This window comes from Hyaloscypha bicolor (assembly GCF_002865645.1).
Source record: "Hyaloscypha bicolor E unplaced genomic scaffold K444scaffold_124, whole genome shotgun sequence".
In the NCBI taxonomy this organism is placed as follows: domain Eukaryota; kingdom Fungi; phylum Ascomycota; class Leotiomycetes; order Helotiales; family Hyaloscyphaceae; genus Hyaloscypha; species Hyaloscypha bicolor.
This window is the reverse complement of record NW_020194626.1, coordinates 131,707-157,516: the sequence shown is the minus strand read 5'-3', so window position 1 is coordinate 157,516 and position 25,810 is coordinate 131,707. Positions and strand designations below refer to the sequence as shown.

At 50.6% G+C, this 25,810-nt stretch overlaps 6 protein-coding genes across 6 annotated transcripts; 3 read left to right on the top strand and 3 right to left on the bottom strand.

The window, feature by feature from the left end:
• Nucleotides 1-506: 506 nt before the first annotated feature.
• K444DRAFT_595523 (transcription factor tfb2-like protein) lies at nt 507-2,645 on the bottom strand. The gene is made up of 4 exons (XM_024878396.1): nt 2,369-2,645; nt 2,235-2,322; nt 1,734-2,187; nt 507-1,688 (listed from the first exon to the last, which is right to left on the bottom strand). The coding sequence occupies exons 1-4, from the start codon at nt 2,490-2,492 to the stop codon at nt 936-938; spliced, it is 1,419 nt and encodes a 472-aa protein (XP_024732531.1). The 5' UTR covers nt 2,493-2,645; the 3' UTR covers nt 507-935.
• On the top strand, nt 2,600-3,905 carry K444DRAFT_74871 (acyl-coenzyme A thioesteras-like protein 13). The gene is made up of 9 exons (XM_024888685.1): nt 2,600-2,732; nt 2,777-2,817; nt 3,004-3,019; nt 3,107-3,172; nt 3,222-3,264; nt 3,314-3,385; nt 3,433-3,498; nt 3,544-3,622; nt 3,687-3,905. The coding sequence occupies exons 1-9, from the start codon at nt 2,706-2,708 to the stop codon at nt 3,754-3,756; spliced, it is 480 nt and encodes a 159-aa protein (XP_024732530.1). The 5' UTR covers nt 2,600-2,705; the 3' UTR covers nt 3,757-3,905.
• Nucleotides 3,906-5,806: 1,901 nt separating this feature from the next.
• Nucleotides 5,807-8,480, top strand: K444DRAFT_654731 (MFS sugar transporter-like protein). Its single transcript, XM_024885956.1, has 6 exons — nt 5,807-6,088; nt 6,160-6,385; nt 6,438-7,027; nt 7,082-7,488; nt 7,539-7,591; nt 7,639-8,480. The coding sequence occupies exons 1-6, from the start codon at nt 6,037-6,039 to the stop codon at nt 7,985-7,987; spliced, it is 1,677 nt and encodes a 558-aa protein (XP_024732529.1). The 5' UTR covers nt 5,807-6,036; the 3' UTR covers nt 7,988-8,480.
• A 641-nt stretch (nt 8,481-9,121) lies between these two features.
• Nucleotides 9,122-11,828, top strand: K444DRAFT_567622 (UV-endonuclease UvdE). Its single transcript, XM_024877176.1, has 2 exons — nt 9,122-9,886; nt 9,937-11,828. Exons 1-2 carry the CDS (start codon nt 9,251-9,253, stop codon nt 11,680-11,682), a joined length of 2,382 nt encoding a protein of 793 aa, XP_024732528.1. The 5' UTR covers nt 9,122-9,250; the 3' UTR covers nt 11,683-11,828.
• A 1,051-nt stretch (nt 11,829-12,879) lies between these two features.
• K444DRAFT_74828 (uncharacterized protein) lies at nt 12,880-15,391 on the bottom strand. The gene is made up of 3 exons (XM_024888684.1): nt 14,414-15,391; nt 13,741-14,359; nt 12,880-12,992 (listed from the first exon to the last, which is right to left on the bottom strand). Exons 1-3 carry the CDS (start codon nt 14,923-14,925, stop codon nt 12,981-12,983), a joined length of 1,143 nt encoding a protein of 380 aa, XP_024732527.1. The 5' UTR covers nt 14,926-15,391; the 3' UTR covers nt 12,880-12,980.
• A 1,887-nt stretch (nt 15,392-17,278) lies between these two features.
• On the bottom strand, nt 17,279-18,430 carry K444DRAFT_537452 (uncharacterized protein; the record flags this gene model as incomplete). The annotated part of the gene is made up of 2 exons (XM_024875464.1): nt 17,279-17,947; nt 18,200-18,430. 2 exons carry the CDS (start codon nt 18,428-18,430, stop codon nt 17,279-17,281), a joined length of 900 nt encoding a protein of 299 aa, XP_024732526.1.
• Between the last annotated feature and the right edge of the window lie 7,380 nt (nt 18,431-25,810).

Sequence of the window (25,810 nt, the reverse complement as noted above, 5' to 3'; positions counted from 1 at the left end):
GCGAGTCTTAAGGGCCGTTTCGGTCGTGAGGATAAATGAGAAGGCTGGTCCTGAAGAGATTTATCGTTGGTCTTGAGTCTCAAGTTGGACGTGATCGGGCTTTGGAAGTTGGTCCAGAAATGACGAGGATGCGACAAGGATGACCGCGTCTGATTGGGTAAATTCGAGAGCTTTCCTCGTGATGGCCCCGTTCTTTTTCTGTGGTTCACTTTTGCTCTTTTGATCGGAATGAAGTGAAACAAATCAAGTCGAGTATTCTCAGTTGATTTCCAGTAAGTGGAGTTTATGGTGTTCATGCAAAGTGTGGTTTCAAAGAAAAGACGAAGGCATTCATTCAAAAATGTTCCTGACCGCCTCAACCCATCGATGACGTAGAGGCTTGAAATCCGGACGGGGGAGCCCACAGAAAAGAAAATTCTCCCTCCCTATCAGACACTGCCATGGAACGACCAATCTCCGCCGCACATAGATCTCAAGATGTTATTATATGATTATAGATATTTGATACTCGGTGTTGAGGCCCAAGAATGCCTTACAATAAACTACAGCTAAAGGCGTGGCCCGAGACCCAGTCCCACGATTGATCTAGACCGGGACCCAGAGTTTTAAGGGTTCAAATCGAGCCCAGAAGTGGCAGAAAGAGCGGAAACATGTTGCCACAGCCGCCGGGCTGTGTCTTTTCAACTCTCTTCATACCCGACTTGGGATGACCTGTGGGGCCCTTGGGAGAAGAGTCATATCCTTGTGAATTGTATCCACTTCCCTTGAAAGGCTACAAAGCCTATGTCTGCCCAAGGGTCAGGGAACCATGAAATAATTTCTCCTCCAAGCCCAACGCCGCGCCATGCACTTCCCCACAGACTTCCAAATAACCAATCATCTGATGCTGGAAACGGTCTGGCCTTACCGAGTACCAAACCGACTAGGTACTCCGCCTACTTTATCTTCTTGCTCTTGATATAATCTCTCAACTGCTCAACCCTCGTGACGAAGAACATCCTCTTCACGTCGTTCCTCCAGATCAGCACCCCAATCTCATCGGCGTACCTCACACACCCTTCATACTCCTTCGCGTTCTCAAAATCCTTGAAGAGGAAACCGGGTGTAGCCTTCATTCTTTCGTTTTCAATCTGCCACAGTCTTATTTGATCCACAACCGTCGGCGGTAGAACTGGTCCTCCGTGGAGAGCCGAGCTTTTCACTAGCTGTGGATGTGCATGTGTAGAGAGATATGTGATGATTTGATCGGATGTAATGCCGTGAGAGATAGCATTACCGACAGACTTTCGAGTCACTCGCCCAGAGACCATATTCGGAAATCGAGCCTTGAGTCTCGTGAATAGAGACAGTACGGCGATTTGTAATGGCGAGTTCGTATACGCGTAGAGCCGATAATTAGTTTCAATAATAATGAAACCCTTTGCACCACCGGCTGCACTGGATGCGGCATCAAAGCCAGCCGAAACGCTTCTTAGAGCACTGGCATCGGAAGTGAGGGTTGTAGCAAGGCGAGTTGGGAAGAAGTGACCGGAACTTGGACGAGGGATGTAGACCAGGCCGAAGTCTATCAGATATGGAAGCATCTGTCGTTGAGAGTCCGTGAGAGTGTCTTTGCTGTATGCACGGCCGAGCTCAAGGGATCCAAGCATGAAGAGGAAGGAAAGAACCTCGACAGAATCCAGTTCCATCTATACGTGTTAGCCTCCGGTGCCTTTGCTGGCGTCATGACTAACCTTCTCGGCATTCTCGATCCAGAGAAGCAGTAATGTCCAGACCTGGGCATTAACCTCCTGCAAAAGAAACGAAAATCCAGCTTGTGTGATTCCCTTGCCCGAATGTCTCCCTGTGGTAACCAGCTTCCCAGCCTCTAATAGCTTCTTCACCGCATCTGTAGGTCCCTGACCACCTCCTCGCATCGCCTCCCCAACACTGTTGACAACGTAATGTAATATACCTTCCCACTGATCTCTGGCATATTCATCGAGGAAGGCAAGATCCACATTTTCTGCTACTGAATCGTTCGAGGGTACGCCGAAGGAGTTATGGTCACCACCTCCGGTGAGTGCGAGCCGTAGAGACTCTGTGAAGTTCTTCGTCAAGGTAATTGTCTGGGGATCATCTCGACTAGGCGCGGTAACTGTAATTATGTGGAGTCGTGATAGCAATTGAAGTGCGTTGTCTCGTTCTCTGCAAGCTGTTAGCAGAACGTCAAGACTCCAGTCTGGGGGTTTTACCTTTTGCTATTCGGGTTTACCCAAAGATCAAGGTCGGGCAGGGGCATTGGCTTGCTCATATATAGTAATGCCATAACAAAAGTCTTTGCTATTGCTAGTCAGTACTATTCCTGCGACCAACGAGAGAGTCATACCAAGGTGAGGTAGCATGCGACGGAAGATGGCCAGAGCCGTTGATGGCTGCTGATACAGTCGTCTGAAGGTGGTACCTGGAAGCCTCTCCAGGTACTCGAAGGAGGCGAGAGTTGAGACGGACATCGTGAAGGTGTCAAAGTCTCAAGTCTCGAGTTGCTATCGATTTATCATTGTTCAGGGAGGTGGTGATTTTTTGAAGCCTTGCGCAGCCTGATGTTGAAGTTTTGGTGCACGGACCTCACTTTCTTCTCCGAACGAATCCCGTGACGTCGTGTGGCTTGCTTCAACATCAACTTCCCCAATCATCTTCAGGTGATACGGAGTAGGAGCTTCACCATGGCGGCTTTAAGATTCGTGAGATCAGTATGTATAAGAGTCATATGAGGAAGCGTAGCTAAATTTTGCAGGTCCTGAAGTCGTTTCAAGCCGAGTCTGGGCTCGAGCCGAGGTGAATGAACATTTTTCGCCTGATTCGCGGATATAGAGGCACTGAAGTGCTTCGTTGCAGGAATTGGCATAAAGTTGATGAGGGTGACCTCTACTTAGTTGAGAAGAGATGATCTCTATGTGTCAATTGAGCTTTTCAGTCATGTCCTTCCTGGTATGCACTTGCTGATACTTCCGCCGTTAACAGACTATTCGGGGAGAATGTAAGAACTCCCATTTCTGCGCGTGTACCGATCCTTCGTGGCCTTTCTTCTGTTTGGAATCCCAGTTTCTTATTGTGTGCTTGTTAGATTCGAGTCACGGCTGCGGAACCTGGCCGGGTAGATTTCGAGCTTGATATCAAGAAAGAACATACGGTAAGTTCAAGCCGCCTATAATCATCTCACATCACTCATTTAGATTCAGAATCGTCTCGATATTATCCATGGTGGAACAATTGCAAGCATGGGTATGGCCTGAAATCATTTGGCCTTCCTCATCCTCACTGACTGATACAGTTGACCTTGGAGGTTCACTAGCGGTTGCTTCAAGAGGTCTCTTTGCAACTGGAGTATCAACAGATTTGAATGGTAAGCTATTTCAGGCCTCCACGTGTATGAGGTCTGATCGAATCTAGTCACATACCTCAATTCCGGTGGTCAAGTCGGCGACGTCTTGAAAGCTGTTGTGAAATGTGATAAATGTACATCTCCCCAGCTTGAAACGAGTGATGCTAAAGATAGGACAGTCGGAAAGACGCTAGCATACACATCCATACAGTTTACGAATGCTAAAGGAGAGATTGCAGCAAGAGGAAGTCACACAAAGTACGTTGCAAACACTTACACACGTGATTCTTCTTCAGGCATACACTCATTGACTGGCTCATAGATATGTTGCACTCGCCCGGAAGCACCCTCAGAATATCGTTGAGAAGTTGTCACATCCTCACCGGAAATAATGAGCTGTCAGAAGGCCAAGAAATCCTGCAGTTCAAACTTTGCAACGTTGCACTGCTCAGTCGTATTTGGGCCAAGGAAATAAGCAGACATCATGAAAAAAACTCTACAAATCGTCTAACAATTGGGAGCGTTCCCGCGATCCCGGCCGAGTGTCGATAGAATAAGAAAGTCGGCCAATTTTTGGGCGTCTTTTGACCCACGTTGCAACGTACTGGCACACATGGAATGTGATACCGGAACTCGAACGACTAGGAGCAATCTATGACAACATGTGTGTATGACTGCATCCCGAATCTCTAGGCAAGGACCGAGGAGTTCCACATGCCCAAAACTTGACAGGTGCTCGGCTCCGATTGCAGCACTTCCTTTCCCCGACCGCCTAGAAGACAAAGCGTTAAGGAATATTCCCTGATATCTGTGTTGAGGTCGTGCTGTTGTCGGAGCGAGATGTGCCGATGTTTAGAGGCCATTCTAATGCTTCATCCACACAGATGTCTTGCCTCGTAATATTGGCCATAGTTTGGCTTCTCCGCACAAAGCTAAGTAGCCCCGCAGTTGTTGATCATGGCCTTCCAGATTGAAGTGCGGGCTTCCTGGTCACGAAAGTATCATGAGGCTGCATGACATGGCCAGAGGCCAGTTGTGAAACCTTAAAAAGATTGCTTGCACAATATCAGCTGCCCGCGATACAGTGCTTACAACGAACGTATCAGCCCGAAATCATGGAGCGAGACCAGGGCATTCCGGGCTGGCACAGACCAGAAAGTAAATAAACTCACCTTTTTATTGGCTGCCATCCGTTGTCTGCGGCTGTCTCGCTACAGTATTTCGGGTTGATACAGTAATTTAGGTTGTATGATTTGAGGTGGACGTTGCTGGGAACCCACGCATTTGTAAGTTTAACCTTTGCAAATTAAGTTTCGCGTAGGGGTGGAGTGAGCTTAAACTCACCGATGCCGGCGGCCGCAACAGCCTGCCGCCTGTCACAATTATTCCTTCTGTCATATCCCAAATTTCCCACGTGTCAAATGCAGTGAGTGCGTTTAAGCTTTCTATTCTGTGCCGAGCTGTGGTGCAGTTTGGAGGCCAGGGTTGTACGTAAATCTACATGGCAGGGCACGATTGCAAAGAACTCGGGTAGAAGGATGTGCAGGCGTCAACGGGCGGCGGGGGGGCTGGCACTCGCACGTTCCCCTTCCCACTTCCCAGCAAAAGAACTTCCCCAGAAAACGAAAGCGACGTGATCAAGAACGCCACGCACGGAACGGCGCTAGAGCCTGCGCCGCTGCGGGGCACTGGTGAGTCGCTGACTGGGGGAGATTGCGTGCAGTTGCGGCGCTCCTTCGGCGGCATCGATCGAAATTCCAGCCACAGAAGAGGAGGCGTTGTTGCAACACGCCGAGTCTTGTCGGCCAGATGAAAAACACTTTCCACTAGTTCGTTGCCAGAAGACTTTCCACGCTCCTTGTCGAGAAGTTTGACACTTTACGGCCGCGAGAGCAATACTGTACTGTACTGTACTGTACTAGGAGCTGAGGCAAGTCCGGGCCTTGGAACTGCCGCTCCCTCATGAATAGGACGTCCACCAGGATGACGCGCAGGGAAGCAGGGTGAAGAACACCTGGGCTTACACAAAGGGCTTTACTTACAGTAGTAGCGGACCAGGCAATCTCCACTGATCAGCAGCGGGGGCGAACAGAGTTACAGAGAGTAACGTGTTCTGCAGCATCCCTGGCCTGCTTCTCTCGTCTTGTCTGTCTTCGAGCAACGACCTGCAGCGGAGCCTATGGGAAGTCTCCTTACCCCAGGGAAGACTGAGAAGCTTGAGAAGCCCAAGAAGGCCCCCGTGAGCCGAGACGGCGTTCGTTGCCGTGAAGCCTCTTCTGCGGCGGGGCGCTCGTGGCTGATAGGCGGGCTAGTCAAACATCAAGAAAACTGCCACTACTGCCACTACTGCCACTACTGCCACTCCTGCCACTGGGGTCGCCCACACTCCCCTGTTCCTGGGTGACCTCAGCCAGATCCATTGAATAGTTCCCTTCGTTCCCGTGCAAACCTCGGCGGGGCCATGCGGTCCTTAAGATCACGACCGCTAGTGAGCTCGGCGCCGTGTACCCCAGAGAGCATGAAGCTCCACAGATATATAGCGCCTCTGGGCTCCATTATATTTGGCCGAAGCTCCCTTTCTCCTTTTCTGAGCTCACCAGAGCATGCTCTGCAAACATTCCTGCTAATATCATCTCTAAGCGGGATCGAGGAGTCGTTCACTCACGGTCACCATGGTGTACCAAACAAGCAATGTCTATTTCATTTGCTCCTTCGCCGCCATTGGTCAGTTCTTCATCTTCAAGTTCCAACATGTTTTGGCAGCCGTTGCGAAACGGATTGGCTGACGTACCTAGGCGGTGGACTCTTCGGTTTTGATATCTCCAGTATGTCGGGTGTGTTGGGCACCGAGGCTTACAAGAGATATTTCAACCACCCCAGATCTTATGGCCAAGGGGCAATAACCGCAGCAATGCCTTTCGGCTCCCTCGTTGGAGCCCTCTCTTCGTCTTTCATTGCCGACAGATACTCCCGAAGAACCGCGATTCAAATTGCTTCCATCATCTGGATCATTGGCTCAATGTAAGTGTTAGGAGTTTGTTGTCAGATGGATTCCTTTCTAACATGTTCATAGCATCCAGTGCGCTTCTGTTGATGTTGGAATGCTGGTCGTAGGTCGTGTTGTTGCTGGCCTCTGCGTCGGTATTGCTTCATCAATCTGTCCTGTCTATCAGGCAGAGATCGCTCCAAAGGAAATCCGTGGACGAGTCGTCAGTCTTCAACAATGGGCTATCACATGGGGTATCCTCATCCAGTACTTCATTCAATACGGAGCATCCAATGTTGATGGAGGACCAAACAATCTTAGCCAGAGCACTGCTGCGTTCCGTATTCCATGGGGTATACAGATTATCCCAGCCGTCATTCTGTTCTTTGGCATGTTCTTCCTTCCGAGATCTCCCCGATGGCTCGCTTCGAAAGATCGATGGGAGGAAGCCATTCAGGTTATGGCTCATCTTCACGGTGGCGGAGACATCAATCATCCCAAGGTTCTAGCCGAGTACCAAGAAATTGAAGAGGCTCTTCGATTCGAGCGTGAAGAAGCAATCAACAGCTACAAGCAATTGGTCGAGCGCCGCATGCTCAAGCGCGTCCTTTTGGGCATGTCTATTCAGATGTGGTCTCAACTCTGTGGCATGAACGTTATGATGTATTATGTCGTTTGTAAGTTATCCTCCTTGACAACCATCAATGGGAGAGCCTGCTAACAAGACTTAGACATCATGGAAGGTGCCAACATTGCCTCTCCGCTTCTCACGGCTTCGGTCCAATACATCTTGAATGTCGCCCTTACGCTCCCAGCTATCGTTTACCTCGATCGGTTTGGCCGTCGCCCATCCATGCTCATCGGCTCCTTCTTAATGATGACCTTCCTCTTTGTTGTCGGGGCTCTCCAAAAAGTCTACGGAGTACCAAACAGGCCACCGCTTACGAATTCCACGAACTCGGACATTTCATGGATCATCAACAATAACAAGCCAGTCTCAAAAGCTATCGTGGCGATGACCTACCTCTTCGTTTGTACTTTTGCAACTACCTGGGGACCTACATCTTGGACCTATCCATCTGAAATATTTCCTACGAAGATTCGTGCAAAGGCTGTGTCATTGGCAACAGCCTCCAATGTAAGACCCCATTGGCGCGATATTGAGATGCCTGCTAACGGCCTGGCCAGTGGTTCTGGAACTGTGTGCTTGCCTTTGCTGTGCCGCCTTTGCTCTGGCATATGTAAGCCCTCCACTTCTTCACCCTCAGCCCAGCTGACAAGATTCAAGCAACTGGAAGATGTACATGATGTTCGCAACATTTAACGGCGCAGCATTCATCCACATGTTCCTGACAGCACCAGAGACAAAGGGCAAGACGCTGGAAGAAATGGACGAGGTGTTCGACAGCGGGCTTCCGGCTTGGAAAGCCGTCCCCAAAGGCTCCCGACTCGATCAAATCCAGAAGGATATCGAAGCCGGCCACCTCAAAGTCTCTGCCCCATTCGGCGGAGCACAGGTTCGAGAAAGCGAGAAGGATATCGAAGCCGGCAGCCTCGAATCCCCTGTCCCATCCGGCGGAGCACAGGCACGGGAAAGCGAGAAGACCGCCGCTCAGACGACAGAAACCGCAGATTAATTTATATACCCTCATGCGTCGCTGGTTTGGATTTTATGGCTTACTATTCCCAATGATACGCTCATAATTTCCAAGGACGATGATAATCATGCTGGACAAGGGAGCGAAAATACCCACGGTAATCTGGATCTGCATTGAGGGTTTGTGATACCTATTTGCTATGTGAATTAATATTATGTCTCTCATATGTCTCACATGTGTCTCACATATGGTCAAATTGTATATAGCTAGAAGTAGCTAGACCCATGGCGTTTATGAATATACGACAACGATTTCACGGTCAAGACTTTACCAAACACAGCCTCTCATGAACATACTTGCAGGTGCCCGCCTGTCTTTCACATTCAGAGCTCGCGTGTAGTTGTCAAAGTGCTAGGATTGAGCGTGCGGGTGGAGCGTTCCGCATTCTGTGCGGATCTTCCTGCTCCGCACGTCAGTCAGCCTTATATCCATTATCACTCCCCTTTGTCCCAAATAGAACCTTGCAAGGCACAATACCCTTAAAGTACATAACGAAGTGTTAATAAAGGGTTCCGTATCCAGTGCGGAGCCTCCAGATCCGCACGTCAACCCAGAGTCATTATTCAAAGAACACAAATCGTAAAAACCTATCTAGTAGAGAGTTCTGCAAGTAAGACTGCTATATTTCGAAACTAGATAACTTTTAAAGTGGCTTCTTAATCCAGTTCTAAATAGTGGATATGGGTTCCCAACTTCGAAAACATATTCTAGGCAGGGAGATAAAATTCCGGCCCGCACGGTATTACTTTTGTAAATAGTGTATGAATACCAGCATGAGATGATACTTGGGATTCGGTAAGGATAGCTCTCTGGTATTGCGACTCAAGTTCTATTCCCTCTAAAGCTGTTGAAGTTCGGGCTCGAGCTTAATAGGGGTATAGCTCGGGTGTGGAAAGGGGTAAATCACGTGAGCGGGAGCTAAAATCTTCAATGACGTTGAGATCCTCCTTTCGATCCTCCTCCAGACCTCGATGCCCGAACATTGATCGCATCAAACGCGTGACGTCGAAGCTAGACGCGCCAAGTGGCTGTCAATTACCGCAAGGTACAAGTAATTCTATTATAACATCAGATCAATTCTTTCTTCGAATGTCATTTCCACTGCTTTCTTCTCTGCATGCCGGCAGACCTTCTTTGTGTTTTCCTTATTCTTGCTCTTTGGCACAAAGATTGATCTCTTTCTCCAGGACAAGATATCCCAGCTACCAGTCCGGTCTTTTGCTCCCAACAAAGGCATTCAAGATGCCTTCAAAGCGCAAGAGATCTTCTCTGGCAGCTGAAACAGCCCCTGAAAACGGAGTCCCTCCTATCCTTCATGAAACTCCAATTCCACCACCAAATTCCGCCACGAAGCCCCCGGCTCCAAAGAGGCAAGCCTCTCGCCGAGGTAAAATCGATACAAACCCAGACCACAACTCCGATATCGTGGATGGCAAGACAGCCTTGAGAGCAAGTCCCGATGCCGACGAGAAGGGGGAATCTCTCGAAATTTGGAAGGTAAATGGTGGTCCGAAAACTCCGGCGAAGGCAAATGGCACAAACGAGGATGAAGGAAGTGATTCTCCATTATCAGAGATTGAAATGCCGATTCCGACACCGAGCAAGAAACAGAAGAAGACGCCGACGAAGAGCTCGATAGCTGCTAAGAAGGGGGCTGATGAAATCAAGGCGTTCAAAGTAGAGCAAGCTGCCAAGAAAGCTGCGGAAGGCAAGATCAAGAAGGAAGAAGATGGTGGTGAGTGGGACAAGAGGCTTGATCCAGATGAAGATGATGCGGGGCCAGCCGAAGATGTAGATGTCATGAAGAAAGAAGCTGGTAGACCGCCCCCGGTGAACAGTGACTACCTGCCACTTCCTTGGAAAGGACGGTTAGGATATGTAAGTGTCCTTCCTTTAGTGAAGAGTATGAACTGACGAGCAGTCAACAGGCATGTCTCAACACCTACCTCCGCTTCTCCAACCCCCCAATCTTCACCTCCCGAACTTGCCGCATAGCTTCCATCCTCGAACATCGCCACCCCCTAACAGATCCCTCCCTCCCCGAGCACCCGACCAAGAACCGTCCCGACAAAACTCAACCCGCATCCATCGAACGCGGCCAACGCTACGTCGAAGAGCTGTGCTTAGCAAACGTGCGAGACCTGCCAAAGATGTTTAGATGGAACGAAAAATACGGCATAAAATTTATGCGACTTTCCTCTGAGATGTTCCCCTTTGCCAGCCACGCGGAATACGGATACAAGCTCGCACCATTCGCAAGTGAAGCCCTGGCCGAAGCAGGGCGCGTACTTGCCGAACTTGGCCATCGGGTGAGCACACATCCTGGACAATTCACCCAACTCGGATCTCCGCGCCCAGAAGTCATCGAAAATGCAATCCGCGATCTCGAATACCACGACGAAATGCTCTCCCTGCTCAAGCTCCCAGAACAACAAGACAGAGACGCAGTCCTGATCCTCCACATGGGTGGAACCTTCGGAGACAAAGCTGCTACCTTGGACCGCTTCCGAACAAACTATAAGAATTTATCAGAAGGAATCAAGAAAAGGCTCGTCCTCGAAAACGACGACGTCTCCTGGTCCGTCCATGACCTGCTCCCCATATGCGAAGAACTCGCCATCCCGTTCTGCCTCGACTTCCACCACCACAACATCATCTTCTCCCCCTCGCAGATCCGCGAAGGAACACACGACATCCGCTCCCTCTTCCCGCGTATCCGCGCAACCTGGGCCCGCAAAAACATAACGCAGAAAATGCATTATTCCGAGCCTTGTCCAGAAGCCATTACTGGACGCCAGAGAAGAAAACATAATCCCAGACCAGCTACACTAGCTCCCTGTCCGAATGACATGGATCTAATGATCGAAGCGAAGGATAAAGAGCAAGCTGTTTTCGAGCTGATGAGGACGTTTAAACTCCCTGGTTGGGACAGCTTTAATAATATCATACCGTACGAAAGAGATGACGATAATAAACCACTTCCTAAGAAGGCGAAGAAGAAGAAGACGAAGAAACAGATTGCTGCGGAGATTGAGGAGTTTGGGAAGGAGGTGAGTGAGGGAGAGGAGGTTGTTAAGGAGGAAGTTCCGGAGGAGGAAGTGGGGATGGGAGGTAGGGAGAATAGGGTTTATTGGCCGGTGGGGATGGAGGAGTGGCTGAGGCCTAAGAAGAGGGAGGTTAAGAGGAAGGGGGGTGGTGCTGAGAGTGAGAGTGAGATGTTTAAGAATCCTACGCCGGCGAATTTTGAGGCGAGGAAGAGGGTGACGAAGAGGAATAGGGAGCCGTTTGGGGAGGAGGTTAGGGAGAGGTTGATGGAGGCCGTGTGTGTGGCTGATGTGCAGAAGATACTTGAGCAAATCAGGGAGCAGAGGATAGCTGCTGAGGAGGGCGGAGAGGAGGAGGAGATGCCGAAAAAATGTAAGAAAGAGGCGAGTGCGAGGGACACGCTGGTCAAGAAGCAGGCTGTCAAGAATGTTCCTGCCCCGCAAGTAGGTTCGAAGCTGGAAGAAGAGGATGAGGACGAGGATTTGAGCATGGCTGATCTCTTTGATGAGGGTGAGACGCCTCATGGCGACGTTGCTGCTGTGAAGACAGCGCCGGCTCGACAGAGTAGGAGGGCAACGGGAAAGAGAAAGAGCTATGCTGAGGCCGATGAACTTACGGAGGAGGAATGACGATTTCCGTACGTCATATCTGAATGTTCCTCATGAGATGGAATAATGGAATCATGACCTGATACCTTCAGATTAGAGTATCTAAAGTGCCACCATTTGTGAGAATTGTGGGTGTGTTCAAAGATGATTGTATTCGTTCTATAGGGATTCTAGTTCTAGTAATAATGATTATGTCATTATTCACCTTCCATCTTCCCAAAAAATGCCACCCTTGAGAATTTTACACGTTCTCGTGCGAACAAATAATAAGACAAAGGAAAACGTGCTCAATGGGTAGTATAAAGAGAAAGGAAAATGTGTATATTGGGGTAGTTAAAGACAAAGGAAATAACCCGAAATCCCAGAGAAATAACTATCCAGTTCTAGCCAATTATGGAAATATTAGCGCCAGCGGTCCGGACCGTATAATCGTACCGAGGTTATTAATTTCTTGTGGAAGACATGACCAGATACCTTTATCTTATTAATGGCGAAGATATTTATGGCGAAGGAAAAAATGTATATATATGAAAATATTATAATAGTGCTTAAAGACGCAAAGGAAGGATATACCAGCTATCTTGTATCCGTAATAAAACGAATTTGCGACGAGATGCTATAGGTATAGTAGATATATAGTATATTAGCGCTTAATTTTCTTGACAGAAGTTCCTTCGTAATAATCGAGAATTATTCGAACTTCGTCGAATATCAGAAGCATATTAATGAATGGCTTGTCGTGCTTGTGCTTTGGCTTCTTGGATAATAATGGATCTCCGTGCCTATAAGGGGATGGCGTGGATGGTTCGGAATCCGACTCGGAAGACGATGCAAAGGATAATGACTCGGACGGGATTACAATAGCCTTCTTCCTCTTCTCTGCCTTCTTGCTATACTTCTTGTCGAATTTCTGCATCTTACGCTTCCATGACGTCGTGAAGTCGCCTCCCATATATTTCAGAAGCTTGCGAAGATCGTCTTCCTGGGGAGATACGCCTGCCTTTATCGCGTCTGACGCACGACGGTATGCACGGCTCCACGAAGGTGCCGCCAATTGGCCCTTCTTTAGCGGTGCTTTTCCTTGGGTACGGTCGGACTCATTAGACGATTGCTCCATCTTGGTGTCCTTGGTTCCGCGCTGAGAACGTCGAACGTCGACGCCTTCATCGTTCTTCGTAGAGGACGTGTCGATCTCCTTAGCCTTGCCTTTGGAATTAACCTTGTTTCTGTCGGACTTCGACTTCGCAACTGGCGGATTGTCGGCTGAGGTATCGGAAGATTCGTCGACTGCCGCCTTCTTCGTGTTTGTATAAATTGGATCATCGAAGCGTCTTTAGAAGTCAGGACTCATTCGTTCAACTTATCCAAGGATAATGTAGCATGCCTCGTCATTGCACACATGGGGACTTTGAACATCACCGTCCACAGAGTCTCGCGCTCTCAGTCTCCAATAAAACAACGTCCTGTGCACCTTCTACGCTTTCATGCCATCATGAACCAGGAGTTGAGAAAGATGGGGGAGTGCCTGCTCTGGTGGCATCACGTCTGGCAGTCCAACTCTGCTTCTGCCGCATATCGAATGCCCAAGGGACGCTCTTCCAGTTCTGAAACTGCATACGTACGGCAGGCAGCAATGCAGGAACATGTATCCTTAGCATGATTACGCAGCTTGACAACAGAAGGCAAAGGCGTCGTATGAAAGTCACGGATATAGAGGCCTTCCACCAACGCAGGAGTGCCAGTTGAACGTTCTGGAAACTTTGTACTTCAAGATCTTCCTCCAATTCCGGGATTGAGCTGATTGCTTCATTGCCTGCGAGACATTGAAGATTTCGATTCAGGTGGACTATGCTTGAAAGCCAGCATCAGGCCGTCTGAGGCACTGAGCACCACAACGGTCCAGCCTCTTCAGCACGTTAATATGTCCAAAGACGTTGCAAAGGCCACGCAGGAACGAAGTCATATTCAAATGCAAACTCGCTGCAAATAATTCAAGATCAACAACCAAAGCTGACAGCAACAAACGAAACGCCACTGGCCACTATTTAAAAACTTTATTCAGAAATCTATCTACCCTACCTTCTGTAATATCGGTACTTCACCACCACAGCCAAAAACGAAGACTTCGATTTCCTGGTCCTCGCCGCCCAGCACCGGCAACGGCACGATACCTTTCTCGTTGACCACAAAGCCCCTCTCTTTCATGAGATCGAAGAACACCAGCTCACTCTCATGCCTAACCTTCATCGCCACCACGACCTTCCCCTCGCGATTCCCATCCGCAACCCTGCCCAACGTCTTAACCAGATCCGGGACCACGTCAGGATTATACGTGCAATCCGCAACAAACACGATGTCCCATTTCGTCGCTGCGACGTTGGAGGGGAGTGGAAGGGACCAGTCGAGGACTTGATGGGAGATTTTGGAGGTAGTGGAGGGGCTGAGATCTAGGACTGGTGCAGATGTGTTGCGTGAGAGGATCTCGGTGGCTTCTGGGAGATCAGTGAGAAGAATGTGGGTTGGGGAGGGGAGCGTGTGTAGGATGGTTATGCCGACTATGCCGCAGCCGGCGCCGAGCTCAAGGATGTTGAGCGAGGGTGATGACAGGGCGGATTCTAGTATGGGGAGGCGGGGTAATGGTGAATCAGTGATATGAGGGAGAGATGCGATGTAGGATGATAATACGAGGCCAGCGTCCCTATTTATGTTGTTAGTGAGGGAGAGAAGGACGTACCTGTCCGTTCAAGCATACCAGACATGTCTTGCTATAGATTCCCCTGTTTCTTCCCAGATATGTATCTCCGTTAAACCGTTCCTGATACTGGAGCTGAAGACTCTTTCTGCCAATCCTGTTCCTATGGGATATCCGGTGTAGCCATCGATCTCCATACTCCTGACCGTCACCACTCCACCCAAAATTCCCTCTTTCTTTTCCCCAATCCCCAAAACGCTCTCAAAGCTATCAACATACGCCTCCCCCTTGGCAGCGACAACCATCCTCACCCTCTCCACCTTCCTAACCTTCCTCATTGGCAAACTAACCTCCAAACTCCTCATCCCCTCCCGGCCTTTCCAAACATACTCCCTTCCCGCCGGCCCAAGAATACTCTCCCCATCTTCCTCGACAACATCAACACAAATCCCAAGATCAGCGGCAAGAAAACTCTCCCCGAGATCCGTGGTGATTGTGATTTTGGCCCCAAAAGCCTTCTCATTCCCCCTGCCTATAATCCTCGGACTTTTCAAGAAGCGGATATAATACATCTTCTTCCCCCCGTTCCCTTTCCTCCCCTTCCCCTTTTCTTCTCTTCTTTCTTTCCACCTCTTAACCTAACCACCCTGTCGCAGCCTCAAGTACCTAGAGGGTAGCTTGCCGCAGCCTCGTTCAAACCAGAGGTTGCCCTTCTCTCCAAGGCAGACCAGACTTTCAGCCCCCGCCCCACAATTTCTCTGCACCCTGGACACCGAGTACGCCCTGCAGCCTCGCCGTCGCCCCCGAGACGCGCCGACAGGACGGCCTCCTCGCGGAAATACAATAGCCTTGCAGACGCTCTCTCGTTGCGATAGCCAGTGTGGAGCGTGAGGCGACCAGACTGCTGCAGGTCCGTCACTTGGTCCGAGGTGTCGAAAGCCGCGCGCCAAACGCCTCGAACGTCAGGGGGGGTGGATGGTAGGGCGTAGGGCTGGAGCCGCCGTGCTTGGCATGCAGGTCGAGGGATCGACCTGATAGCAGCGGATAAGGGGTGTTGGTTAGTTATCGATACGCATACGTATGGGATGAAAAGGATTGTAGTAGGAGTGAGGCTGAGAATTTGTGTTGGTGGAGTGAGGTTTGTAATGAATGGCCCCGGTTCGGCCGCGCCCCCGAAGACTGTCTCGTCTCGTCTCGGGTGGCTGAAATATTTAAAAATAACCCCAGCTCACTGCAAACTCCAACGTCTCACCAACTACCGGATCGGGATGCAGAGATATATATTTATTGGTTGATTAATTAATTGTTTGCGCGTTTTCGCGGCACGGTCAGCTTGAGAGAGGCACTGCCTCATGCAGCTTATAGTGCCCGGCAGTTTTCTTGGGACAGGAATAGAGACACGATGTGCTTGGAGGAGGGGAGAGGGCAAGCAAGAACATCCTGGCAAAGGCTGGAAGAAGGGAATATGTGCGCAATCGAGTAGGGGTTCAATGCACGAGGCGTGTCAGCAGAATATCCAACGTCGACGATGAATGATGCGCCGTAGGACGAGCAGGTGTGGTATTACCCACCAGTGGCCAGCGAGGCGGGATCTCGCGATTGGATGTTGAATTCGAGGAAAGGTGTGGTGTGGAGGTGGAAGCGCAACGGACGCGTCGACTCGACCTTGGACGGAGAGAATAATATTAATAGAGGGCTGTAGAAGCGCCGAGGTGCTGCTGCAACTCGTAAGTGGGAGGGAGGAGAGGGACGGGGTAAGCGGGTCCCGTGTTGCTTTGTGCAAGGCACCGAGATCCTGTACTCTGTTACGCAAGCCTTCATAGCTAGGAAGGTTGCGAAAACACAGAGAGGGAGAGAAAGAGATCCAGTGTTCGGGTGCGCAGTCGAAGTCGCTCGCTGTTGGACAAGAAAAGGGAATCGTGCTTGCCACGAGCGTCCAGTTCTCTTGGCCTTTCTTTCCTTTTGCTCGGATGGCGCACCGAGATGCGGTGAGCGCCATGCGCGCCGTTGCTCGCGGATCTCGGATAGGCTGTCCTCACGCCCCTTCCCACCGGTTCTAGAAGAGTGTGCTTATTATTTCGCAGGCGAGGGTGTGCTGGATTGGCAAGTGACGTCCTGGTGAGGGGTAGGTGGACCGCTTGATTTGTTGGTGATTTGTGGGCTATTCGTAAAGAGTTGTGGGGTGGTCACAGCAGTGCATTGCATGAACCATTGCGTTTGGTGTGCATGTGCTTGAGGGCCGAGATTGTTGGCGGATGGTTTGCTGCCGGGCGGATGGTGGGAGCCAGCGTGGCCCGAAGGTGGGATGGGTGGGATCATGGTTCATGGATTGAGGCATTGAGGGGGTTTGGGGGGCTAGCATTAGTCGTTATAGAAATTTTGATGCTATTCTCAAGTCTCACCAGCAATTGTACCAGGGCATGGCTAAATTCGGTACTGTCTCAAGGTGATTGTGTTTCATAGGGCTGCATTCGAGTCACGGGCGAGTCACAGGCATGATTCAAAGGATTAAAAATCTTCTCAATGTTTATTTGAAACTATTGGAGGGTATCAGGGCAGGGTATCATAGAGGTGTCCCAAGAGATGAACCGAGATGCAACCCAAAATGCCTCCGAGAACAAAAAGCTACGATTACAATGTCACGTCTGTTGCGATTCCATCTGCGCAATTCAAACCGAAAATCATTCCCAAAAATGCACACCAGACCTCATTATCAAACTGCAAATCCAACCAACTTTTCCTGCCTACCAAACGTCCATAATGCGTGATTCTATGACCTCCCAATGCTCGGGCTTGCGCCGTCCATCTTATATCGTACACGCAATGCACCGCAGAAAGGAGAAATCGCAGCGGTGGGGTATCGTAAGAAATCGGTGCCGGAAAATTAAGCAAAAGCCGTCCGCCGTCCTCCATTCTCTCCAGACTCTATTGTCCTGGTTTTCTCAAAATATCCTCGCAGTTGGCGTCGAATCGAAGATTCCATAGACGTATTGATGCCATGAACTTCTCCGTCGACTCGAGCTGTCGGTCCCTTCCAAATATGGAGTCGACAAACTCTGTTCCTGCGTTCTTGCCCAACTGGGCCGAATCCTTTCCATGCTTCTTGCCCGCCTTCAGCATAGGCGTTTCGCATGACTTCAAAAGCTTCTTCAATTTGTCCGTGAGTCGTTCCCCTGACTCGATGAAGTCATCAACCATTTCTCTGTTCTCTGTCGTTCGTATCCGTGGCATGCATTCTTCGGCGCGCTTGACCTTGCCCGCGAGTTGGATCAGAAGAAGCCAGAGCTCCCCTGCCATGTCAGCAATGGGTGTCGCGGGACCATGATGGTAGACTGTCCAGTCGTAGATCCATTTCCCCAGGCTGTTAGCATCGAAGACACTGCCGAGGAGCATGATGGGTTCTTCTGATGGGTCCCAGTTCTTGAGCGAGTATCCTGCAGGAATGCGATGTTTGCGCGCGTCGGCCTCGGTGGCCTTGGGAGCGGGCGCCGTCTTCTTGTGTGATGAAGATGGACGCGTCGTGTGTGGTCGTGGTGTCGAAGACGACTTGCGCCGTTGTCTTGGTGGTGTTTCGTACTGTGGCGTCACGTCGGGCTCATCCCTATACGTGTATCCTTGATGGGCCTGAGAATAGTAGTAATGATCAGTGCCTTGCCCACGATAATTGTAACTTGTCTTTGTCGACCGGTGAGCAGGCACACGGTAGATCACACCATCAACGAGATAGTCTACATATTCATACTCATCCTCGTCGGAATCCCCATAGGAGGCTCGATGGGAGAAAGAATTTCGCCGCTTGCTCTCATACCGCGGTGGCGCAGACCATGAACTTTTGTTTCGACTCACATTGGCAGCAGTCGCGTAGTATCCGCTGGAGTTATATCTGGGCGAGAACGCGCCGCGTGGGGAGTACCCGTAGGCATCTCCAGAAGATGTGTGTCGTGAGTGGTGTCGAGGTGATGGTCGCGTATTGTATCCGTACGCGCCTCCGGATGGAGATCCGGCCGGAGAAGGAGTCGCGCTGAAGGGATAGTACCTAGGATCGCCAGGTGGAGTGTTATAGGAGTAAGAGGCCATAATATCCTGCTCTTGCGATGTCTAATGACACCCGGAAAACGAAAAGGAAAAAGAGGTGCAACGCGCCGGAATTTCGAGGCGCTGAGAGTGTGACAAGCCCGTCACCGTGGTATGTAGTCGGTACGAGAGGGAGAGGAAACCTGTGTCGTTGATCCGTACATGTCAAGAACTGGTCTTTCGAATGCTTTCCTACGTCGAGGGAACCCGGGGCTTTGGAGATTTCGGAAGGCGATGCTAATCGTCTTCAGAATGTTCTCGAAGGAGCTAGATCTGTCTGTGATCTAGGCTCGAAGTTGTATTGGTAAGCGTGAAGCTGGCAATTTGGAATCGAGTTTGGGCAAAGAGTTGGAAGCAAATCGAAAATAGCGGGTGGTTGGGGAAGAGGAGATATTTATGAGTTGGTGCGAATTTCCCTCGGATCGGGTCGCTTGTCGAGTTGGTGCGTGCTGGCGTAGAACAGGGGCCGTGTGAGTCTTTGCTGGGTCAGCGCCACAGGGTTTCCAAGAATATTCCATTTCAAAAAGGCCCACTTTTGGGCTAGTAACAAGGGGGACTCTGGTAGGCTTCTCATTTGCTGAAATGAAAAGCGGTCTGGGAAACAAGGAGAAGGGGAAGGGGAAGGGGAAGGGGGCCTTACGGGACGCATATGGCTTCGGTACACGCTGCACCCCTGAACGTACTGGCTCAAGCGGGTTCAAGCCAACATTATGTCCAGGATGCGAAATTATTCAGAGACAGATCTCCTGCCACACAACACGCCGCAGGCAACGGTCAACGGGGAAGATTGGCCAATTCCCGCGAGCGGCGAGAGGCCCGACTCGTCGGACTTGGGAGGCTGATATAAACCTGGAGTCGCTGGGCCCAGAGAGTGGATGCGACTGAGTTCCAGTCACTCCAGTGAGTCCCAGATTTCAGAACAGTCAGGACCCTGAGTCACTGTGGTCGTCTGTGGTGCGCAGCGCTCAGCGTGGCAAAGTCATCTGGTGTTTGGAGGACAAATTGAAAGACCTGTGCTGAAGGGGCGAGTCGCGGAGTGGCCAGCAACGACGAGGCCTGGGAGGTAGGGAGACGAATCGCAAATGGCGATGGTCTGGGCTGAAGTGAGGTCTCGCTCTGCACGCAACAACAGGACACAGCGCCGTATGTATATGTTGGATTGCGCAGCGCAGCGCAGCGAACGAGCACTGACTGGCCTTCGAACTCTAGTCTGGTTCGGGCCCTTGCCTTCTCCGGTTAAAACGTGCTGCACTGCTGGAGCATCGGTACGGCGAACGCGGGTACGTGAGTACGAGGACGGGACTAGACCGCGGCGCCGAATCTTAGGTAAGTGGCATCTGGTGGCGACGAGCGGGTGGCCGGGGGTGATGGATGAAGATATTTTGGACGAGGCAGTGAAACTGAGATGTACTGAGTGCAGATATTACGTGCGCCTGCAATTGACGATCTGGGCAGGAGTGTGGTGCAGCAGGAAGGTCATATATTCTGTAAGACGGAGGAGCAAGAATGTGAGAGAGGGGAGCGCAGTTATGATGAAGGTGGTGGCACCCGCCGGAGATCTCGCCTCCCCTGATAATCCTGATTCGAAGGCTGGACGTCACCTGGTGCTGACTTGCTTCTCCCCACCCTCCCCCTCTTGCGCGGCTCTCTTTGGCCCCCCCTAGCCGCTCGACTGAGATATCAAAACCACGGCACCCTCCACTCTTCTATCACAATCACAATCAATCACGCCTGCACACCCTCACTCACGCATTCTCACCGTTTATCACCAGTTACAACTCATATTGGGGGCCAGGATGGCTACCATAGTACCATGGGATCAACTCTTAACGCCGTTCATTTATCCACAGCCTGTGGCTGCTTGCTCGCTGGCCTCCTGAGAACGGGGTCCCTGCCACGCCGGTCCTTTCTCTGGTCCCTCGTCGCCTCGTCCCCTCGCCCCTCCAGCTCGGCCAATCTTTCCCAACCTCCAGCATCAGCATCCCATGTCACCCACAATCACGCGCCTGGCGTCGCCAATTCCTTTTCACATCGCACAAACCAAGTTCACACAATGCCTTTATTGGGCTACAAGCAGCCCCCACCCCCCTTTCTCCCAGCTTTGCACCCCCATCAGCTCATGAGTTCAGCGTTCCAACAGCAGGAGTGCGTCTGTTACAGACGATGGACGCAATGTGCGGCCCCTAAGGTGTGGCCCCGCTGGGGCAATCACCTCCTGTGGGCTCTGTGGGTTCAGAGGTGCCTCCTCCCGGAGCAGCGGTTCACGCAATGGTGAACCCATGTACGGTGCCAGGCTGCTTGCTAGTGCAGAGCGGATCATCGTGTTCATTTCAACGAGTCTTCCTTGGCAAGAAGATGCCATGCTCCATCGACCATCATCCATGCTTGGGCGGAAGCAAGGTTCAGCAAACACCACCATTATTGCAAGCATCCGCCGCATCTTCGCTCTAGAACCATGCTCTGCGAGGTCGCGACCTCCCCCTCGGGGAAGTTAGCCCGGTAGCATCGCTCCTTTCCCCAAAACGGGACCGCACTCTTCATTCTGCCGTTTCGTGTTCAAGCTCTTTCCTGGGCCTCAATTTGCAGAGTTTTCACCTGCCCATTCCAAACGCAAATGCCTCCCGCGCACCGAGCCAACTGAGTCATGTTGGTTGTTCATGGCTGCTCACCGACTCTGCCCTTTGTTCCTTCTTCTCTGGCCAAAACACCATCAATTGACTCCTCAGTCCTCACCTAGTTTGCATCGAGATAGCCCCTTTTGCGCACGCTAAGTGGGAAGCCATATATGCATGACCTGCGACGTGCTCGGTGAGTGGACGACGACCCTTGTCCGCACCACGTTGTACAGAGCCAGGCTTGAACCAACACAAAGAGCACCCTGGCGCCGACCAAGCAGATTCCCGCATCCACCACTGCATGGCGAGCGCTCCATCCCGCTGCAGCCTGCAGGACATGCAACTGGCTAGAGCATCAAGCGCATGCAGCCGGATAGCGGGCTACTGCTGCCCATCGACAGCCACCTTGGAAAAAAGGTTCAATGCGGGCCGGACGGGTACCTCTGCAGTACCTTCCAACATGCACTCCAAGCGGTGAAAGACCCAGTCCCATACGTGTCGTTGCACAGCAGGCGCAGTCGCTGCAATGCGACGTAATATCATGTGCTGTGTATGACTGTTTTCTGCTCCAGAGTCACGAAAGTTCCATAATTCAAAAAATAATGTGTGCGACGCAATTCATGATGGTGGTGGTGGTGGGCATTGAAAATTCTGCCCGTTGTTTCTGCCCAAAAAGGAACGTTCGACCGTGCGTTTGCTGGCCTCGACACGTCCAGTGCAAGCCATGTCTGGGCCATCAGATGTTGAGGCGTCAATTGAGCCAATGGAAGCGCAAGCGCAAGTGACGGGAGGGCTGCATTCCAGCCTCGTGAGACATTCTGGCAGATGGGGGGCCGTGGGGACATTGATTGCCATTCTGCTTTGTTTTTGGGAAATCGGTGTAAGTCCCGTGTTTCATATTTTGACTCATTTCTATCGATAACCTTGATTGCTGGATACTAGCCCTTCAGCCTCGAAGGCTGAGTCACGTGTGGTGGCAAATACCCAGATGGCATCAAACGGATTTATCGGGTCCGACGAGGCGAAAGTTTCCTCCACGATGACGGGTTGAAGTAACCAGCATGAAGACCAGTGATACTTGAATACGACGGCAGCTCCGTAACGTCTCAAACGGCTTCCGCGACAAACGATGTGTTTCCCTCCTCAAAATACTATTTGTCAGCGGCCCCGACTCGATATCCGCTAAGGTATAGGGGGGTCATCTGACTGGGAATTCGCCCGACTCCGACGTTCAACATCCCAAACAAACCGTTTGCCTTACACCTCCTTCCCGTCAAAGCGTTTCGATCGCATCATGCATCCGGTCCTCTCCGCTGGGACTGATCAAGTGCTCATCGCTCGCCAGTCCCATCCCTCAACTCTCCCACGAGAGAGTCACCTTCATCCATCACCTCTATCAAACCTACCAGGTCACTGGCCTGTTCGGGGATAGCCAGCATTATCCATAGTGCTTCCCGTCACGAACCCTCGAATCGTGAGGCTGACCCAGCCCCCCCTATTTCTTCCTCTGACTCATAACACCTGGTTCACCATCTCTAATTGGCAGTATGTTTTGCACAGCCAGCTTGCGCGGACGAATGGTGGCAAGGAGATATCAGAGCTAGATGCCGAAACCTCGCATCCTGCACCTGCTCGACCGAGTACTGGTTCTCATCGAGATGGAAACGGGGATCGAGGGCCGGTAGATGTTGAGGGAGTTTGGAGATGATACCCAAAGAAGACTCAGCCCTCATCTGGAAGAAGAACCATTCCTGTTACAGCGATGAAAAGCGGCAGAATCACATGCTTGTGATATATTTTGAAGGACGAGGCGCCAGAGTCACGAAGATCTCGATCGCGAATGAGTCTGCCTCTCTTTTGAGGCGACTTTGAGTCATTCACGAACCAGTTACGGCGTCACGGGCCATCAAGACTCGTTGATGGGAAAAGCGCCAGGGAGGGTATGCCCTGGATTGAGCTTACGCTGTAGGTTCGAGTCACTGGAGAGCGTGAGGTGTTCGTGAGTCCTCAGGGTAGTCATAAATCGGGATGGCTGGGAAAACGCGACGCTGATCGAAGCCTGCTTGAGGCGTGTTGAGGCCGGATGCCTGAACAAAGGTTATTGCACTGAGCCTGAGTCGAACATTCGGCAAGAGCGAGGAGAGCATGATGTGGAATTGGCTTTGCGTACACTGTTCGCAGGTTTCAGGAAAGTTCGACTCTAGGCAGCGCTCGATGTATCGATTCCAAGTGGAACAATCGACCAGTCTTGAGATTGGTGTCCCAATGTTCCTTGTACAATCCAGCCTCGAGGCCATCACTTTCTTCTCTTTCACTCCTTTTCAAAGCCAGAAAATCAGATGAAAACATCTGCCAATGCCAGGAGGGATGAAATCTGTTGTCAATTATCTGTTTGTTGCCAAGCTAGCCTCTGTTGTTAAGTATTGTCCAAACATTACGCCTCAGTCTCCTGTCAAGGCTATCCAGCCATCTCTAGAGAGTCGGCTCTCTCAAGAACCCAGCCACCTCACAGCTCAATTGCATTTTCTCGCTACTCTCCCACTTCTGGGTAGCGCCAGAGGGATCAGTCTGCAGATCTGTATTTGTCCTCTTATGTAGGATCTCTGCAAAGCAATTAGGATTAAATATTCCATAGCAGATAGAAAATCTTCTCTGGTAGCAAATAGCAGTGCATCCTGCCGCCTAACCCGTTGGGAATAGAAGTCCACGTTCCTTCTTGCAATTGAAGGTAACTGCTACTCGGCTTTACAACACACATTTGGTAATCGTTTAGCCCGTACTATACTTGAGCGATTCCTTTCTTTCTTGTTAAGAGGTGGATTTTGCCAAGGATTAGAGGAAGTGTGGGGTATATCGAGTATGGGTTAGCTCGATTGCGGAGACTCGGCATCCGCAAGCTGGCTGAGTATATGTGAAAGAGTCGCGTTCCGAAGCTGCCCCGACCTGTACTGGCTCTCAGGCTCAGAGATGACCTTAAGCCGAAGTTTGCCCCATTTCATGGGTATGGGAGATAAACAGTCCCATAGCAATGACTCTCTGCCAATTGAGCTCTTCCTTTTAGTTGCGAACGCCTTTGCTGATGTCCAAGTAGAGTTGGGAAGTTGATATGAGACATGGACAGGACCTTTTGTCAAGTGTTGCGTTTAGTCGGACGATCCAACTACAGGACGGCAAACGCTTAAAGAGCAGATGAATCTCGAGTAGCGCAATACTTGAGGGGACAATGTACCGCCGGATGTGGTACATTCCAGTTGCTGTCAAATATTCATGACTATCGCATGTGCATGTTCAAAGTACAGACGAACTTGAAATATACAAGACTAGCTACAAGTGGGCATTCCTAACCGACTTATCTAGAAGCGATTTGATTTTACAATGTGCTTGCTCTTTCTTTGATAACGTATGTATCCCGATCCAGTCTCGAGACGTGGTAACTCTTGCTTTGCAAAAGCCAGGGTTGGTTGCAACTTGCTACCAGGCTGGGTCAGACTGGTGCTGCTTAAAAGGAAAAGAGTAGGGAACACTCCGGGGCTTTAAGTAGTAAGCTGAGTACACAAGTTCTACTTCGCTTATGATAATATATGTGAATCATTCCTGCCCTTTCATGCTCTTGCAAAAGTTAGCCGAGCAGTCGCGGGTATACTCGTGGTAGGGATAAATAAACCCTTGAGCTGTCTCTATCAGTACGGGCCTCAGCCAGGGTAACTGACCAATTGTGTACCAGAGGTCCTCCTTTTTATGGAGAAGAACCTGCTAGAACCACACTACAGCTCAGGGGTTTATTATCCCAACCACCAAGTAAAAGCCACCTTTGCTCGACTTCCAGAGCCTCGCGTTTGCACATTTTATGGTCCAATTTGCGCGGTATCATGGGAAGTCTTCCCACATTAATAGTTGCACCACAATACACTTCACACCTTCTACTTCTAGGAGCGGGGAACAATTGGAGCAAGGAAGTTAGCATCACGGTGATGGCCCGCCAAGTCACAATTCTGTTTTCTTCTTCAAGCTCCTCTGTCTTCCTCTCTTTTCTCACAGTCCTATAAAAGCCGGCACATTTTGATATTTATAAGCTGGCTTCGTTGTTACTTCTTTAACGTTGTCACTTCCTCAAAGAAACAGTCTATTGTCTTAATACCGGACGACTAAGTTTTGATAAAACGTCTACTCAAGATTTGTTTTCCGTCTTATAATTTTAACCTTCCCCAGATTGAGGGGCGGAGGCCAGAGGTTGTGGTCGGACAGCTGCGTACCAACTTGGGACCGATCCAGGAGTGGGGGCTTTTGGTTGGGCGAAGGTTTCTGCAGCAAGGACAGATGGCGTTGCTTTAACCGTCTCCGAGTAGCTTCGCTTGCCAGTGGTTTGGGGACCTGATGTAATTCCGGGCTGACCATACTGAGGAGGGGCCGAGCTCAAGCTGCTCATTGAAGGAGCTGGTGAAAGGGGTGGGAAATGTGGTGAGGCCTTCTTCTAGAATCGTCTGTTTATTCCCCCCTAGTCGTTGCAAGTGCAATAGTTAGCCCACCCTGTGCGGTTTGGCCTGTGGCTGTCCGCGTAGAGTTGCAACTTGGTGTTCATGTCTGTGAAAGAAAGAGTCTCGGTTGCCGGGTTTCAATAAGAGTCTGTTAATCTTTAACCTAGCGTTATAGGCCGAATTTGTCGTGGCGAGCCATGCGCGATAGAGGAGGGGTACTTATACCCGGCAACGCGCATCTTTCACTGGCTATTCACTTGCCTTTTTATTCAGCAGCAGTCTTTTCAAATAGT

Excerpts from the sequence above, each read along its gene's own strand:
- K444DRAFT_74871 (XM_024888685.1), top strand. The coding sequence starts at position 2,706 with ATGGCGGCTTTAAGATTCGTGAGATCA. Across the intron at positions 3,173-3,221 it reads ATATCAAGAAAGAACATACG|AATCGTCTCGATATTATCCA; the intron begins GTAAGTTCAAGC and ends ATTTAGATTCAG. Across the intron at positions 3,386-3,432 it reads AGTATCAACAGATTTGAATG|TCACATACCTCAATTCCGGT; the intron begins GTAAGCTATTTC and ends GATCGAATCTAG.
- K444DRAFT_654731 (XM_024885956.1), top strand. The coding sequence starts at position 6,037 with ATGGTGTACCAAACAAGCAATGTCTATTTCATTTGCTCCTTCGCCGCC. Across the intron at positions 7,028-7,081 it reads TATGATGTATTATGTCGTTT|ACATCATGGAAGGTGCCAAC; the intron begins GTAAGTTATCCT and ends AACAAGACTTAG. Across the intron at positions 7,489-7,538 it reads CATTGGCAACAGCCTCCAAT|TGGTTCTGGAACTGTGTGCT; the intron begins GTAAGACCCCAT and ends CGGCCTGGCCAG.
- K444DRAFT_74828 (XM_024888684.1), bottom strand. The coding sequence starts at position 14,925 with ATGTATTATATCCGCTTCTTGAAAAGTCCGAGGATTATAGGCAGGGGG. Across the intron at positions 14,360-14,413 it reads TCTATAGCAAGACATGTCTG|GGACGCTGGCCTCGTATTAT; the intron begins GTATGCTTGAAC and ends CAACATAAATAG.
- K444DRAFT_595523 (XM_024878396.1), bottom strand. The coding sequence starts at position 2,492 with ATGTCCGTCTCAACTCTCGCCTCCTTCGAGTACCTGGAGAGGCTTCCA. Across the intron at positions 2,323-2,368 it reads TCGCATGCTACCTCACCTTG|CAAAGACTTTTGTTATGGCA; the intron begins GTATGACTCTCT and ends GACTAGCAATAG. Across the intron at positions 2,188-2,234 it reads GTAAACCCGAATAGCAAAAG|AGAACGAGACAACGCACTTC; the intron begins GTAAAACCCCCA and ends AACAGCTTGCAG.
- K444DRAFT_567622 (XM_024877176.1), top strand. The coding sequence starts at position 9,251 with ATGCCTTCAAAGCGCAAGAGATCTTCTCTGGCAGCTGAAACAGCCCCT. Across the intron at positions 9,887-9,936 it reads GGAAAGGACGGTTAGGATAT|GCATGTCTCAACACCTACCT; the intron begins GTAAGTGTCCTT and ends AGCAGTCAACAG.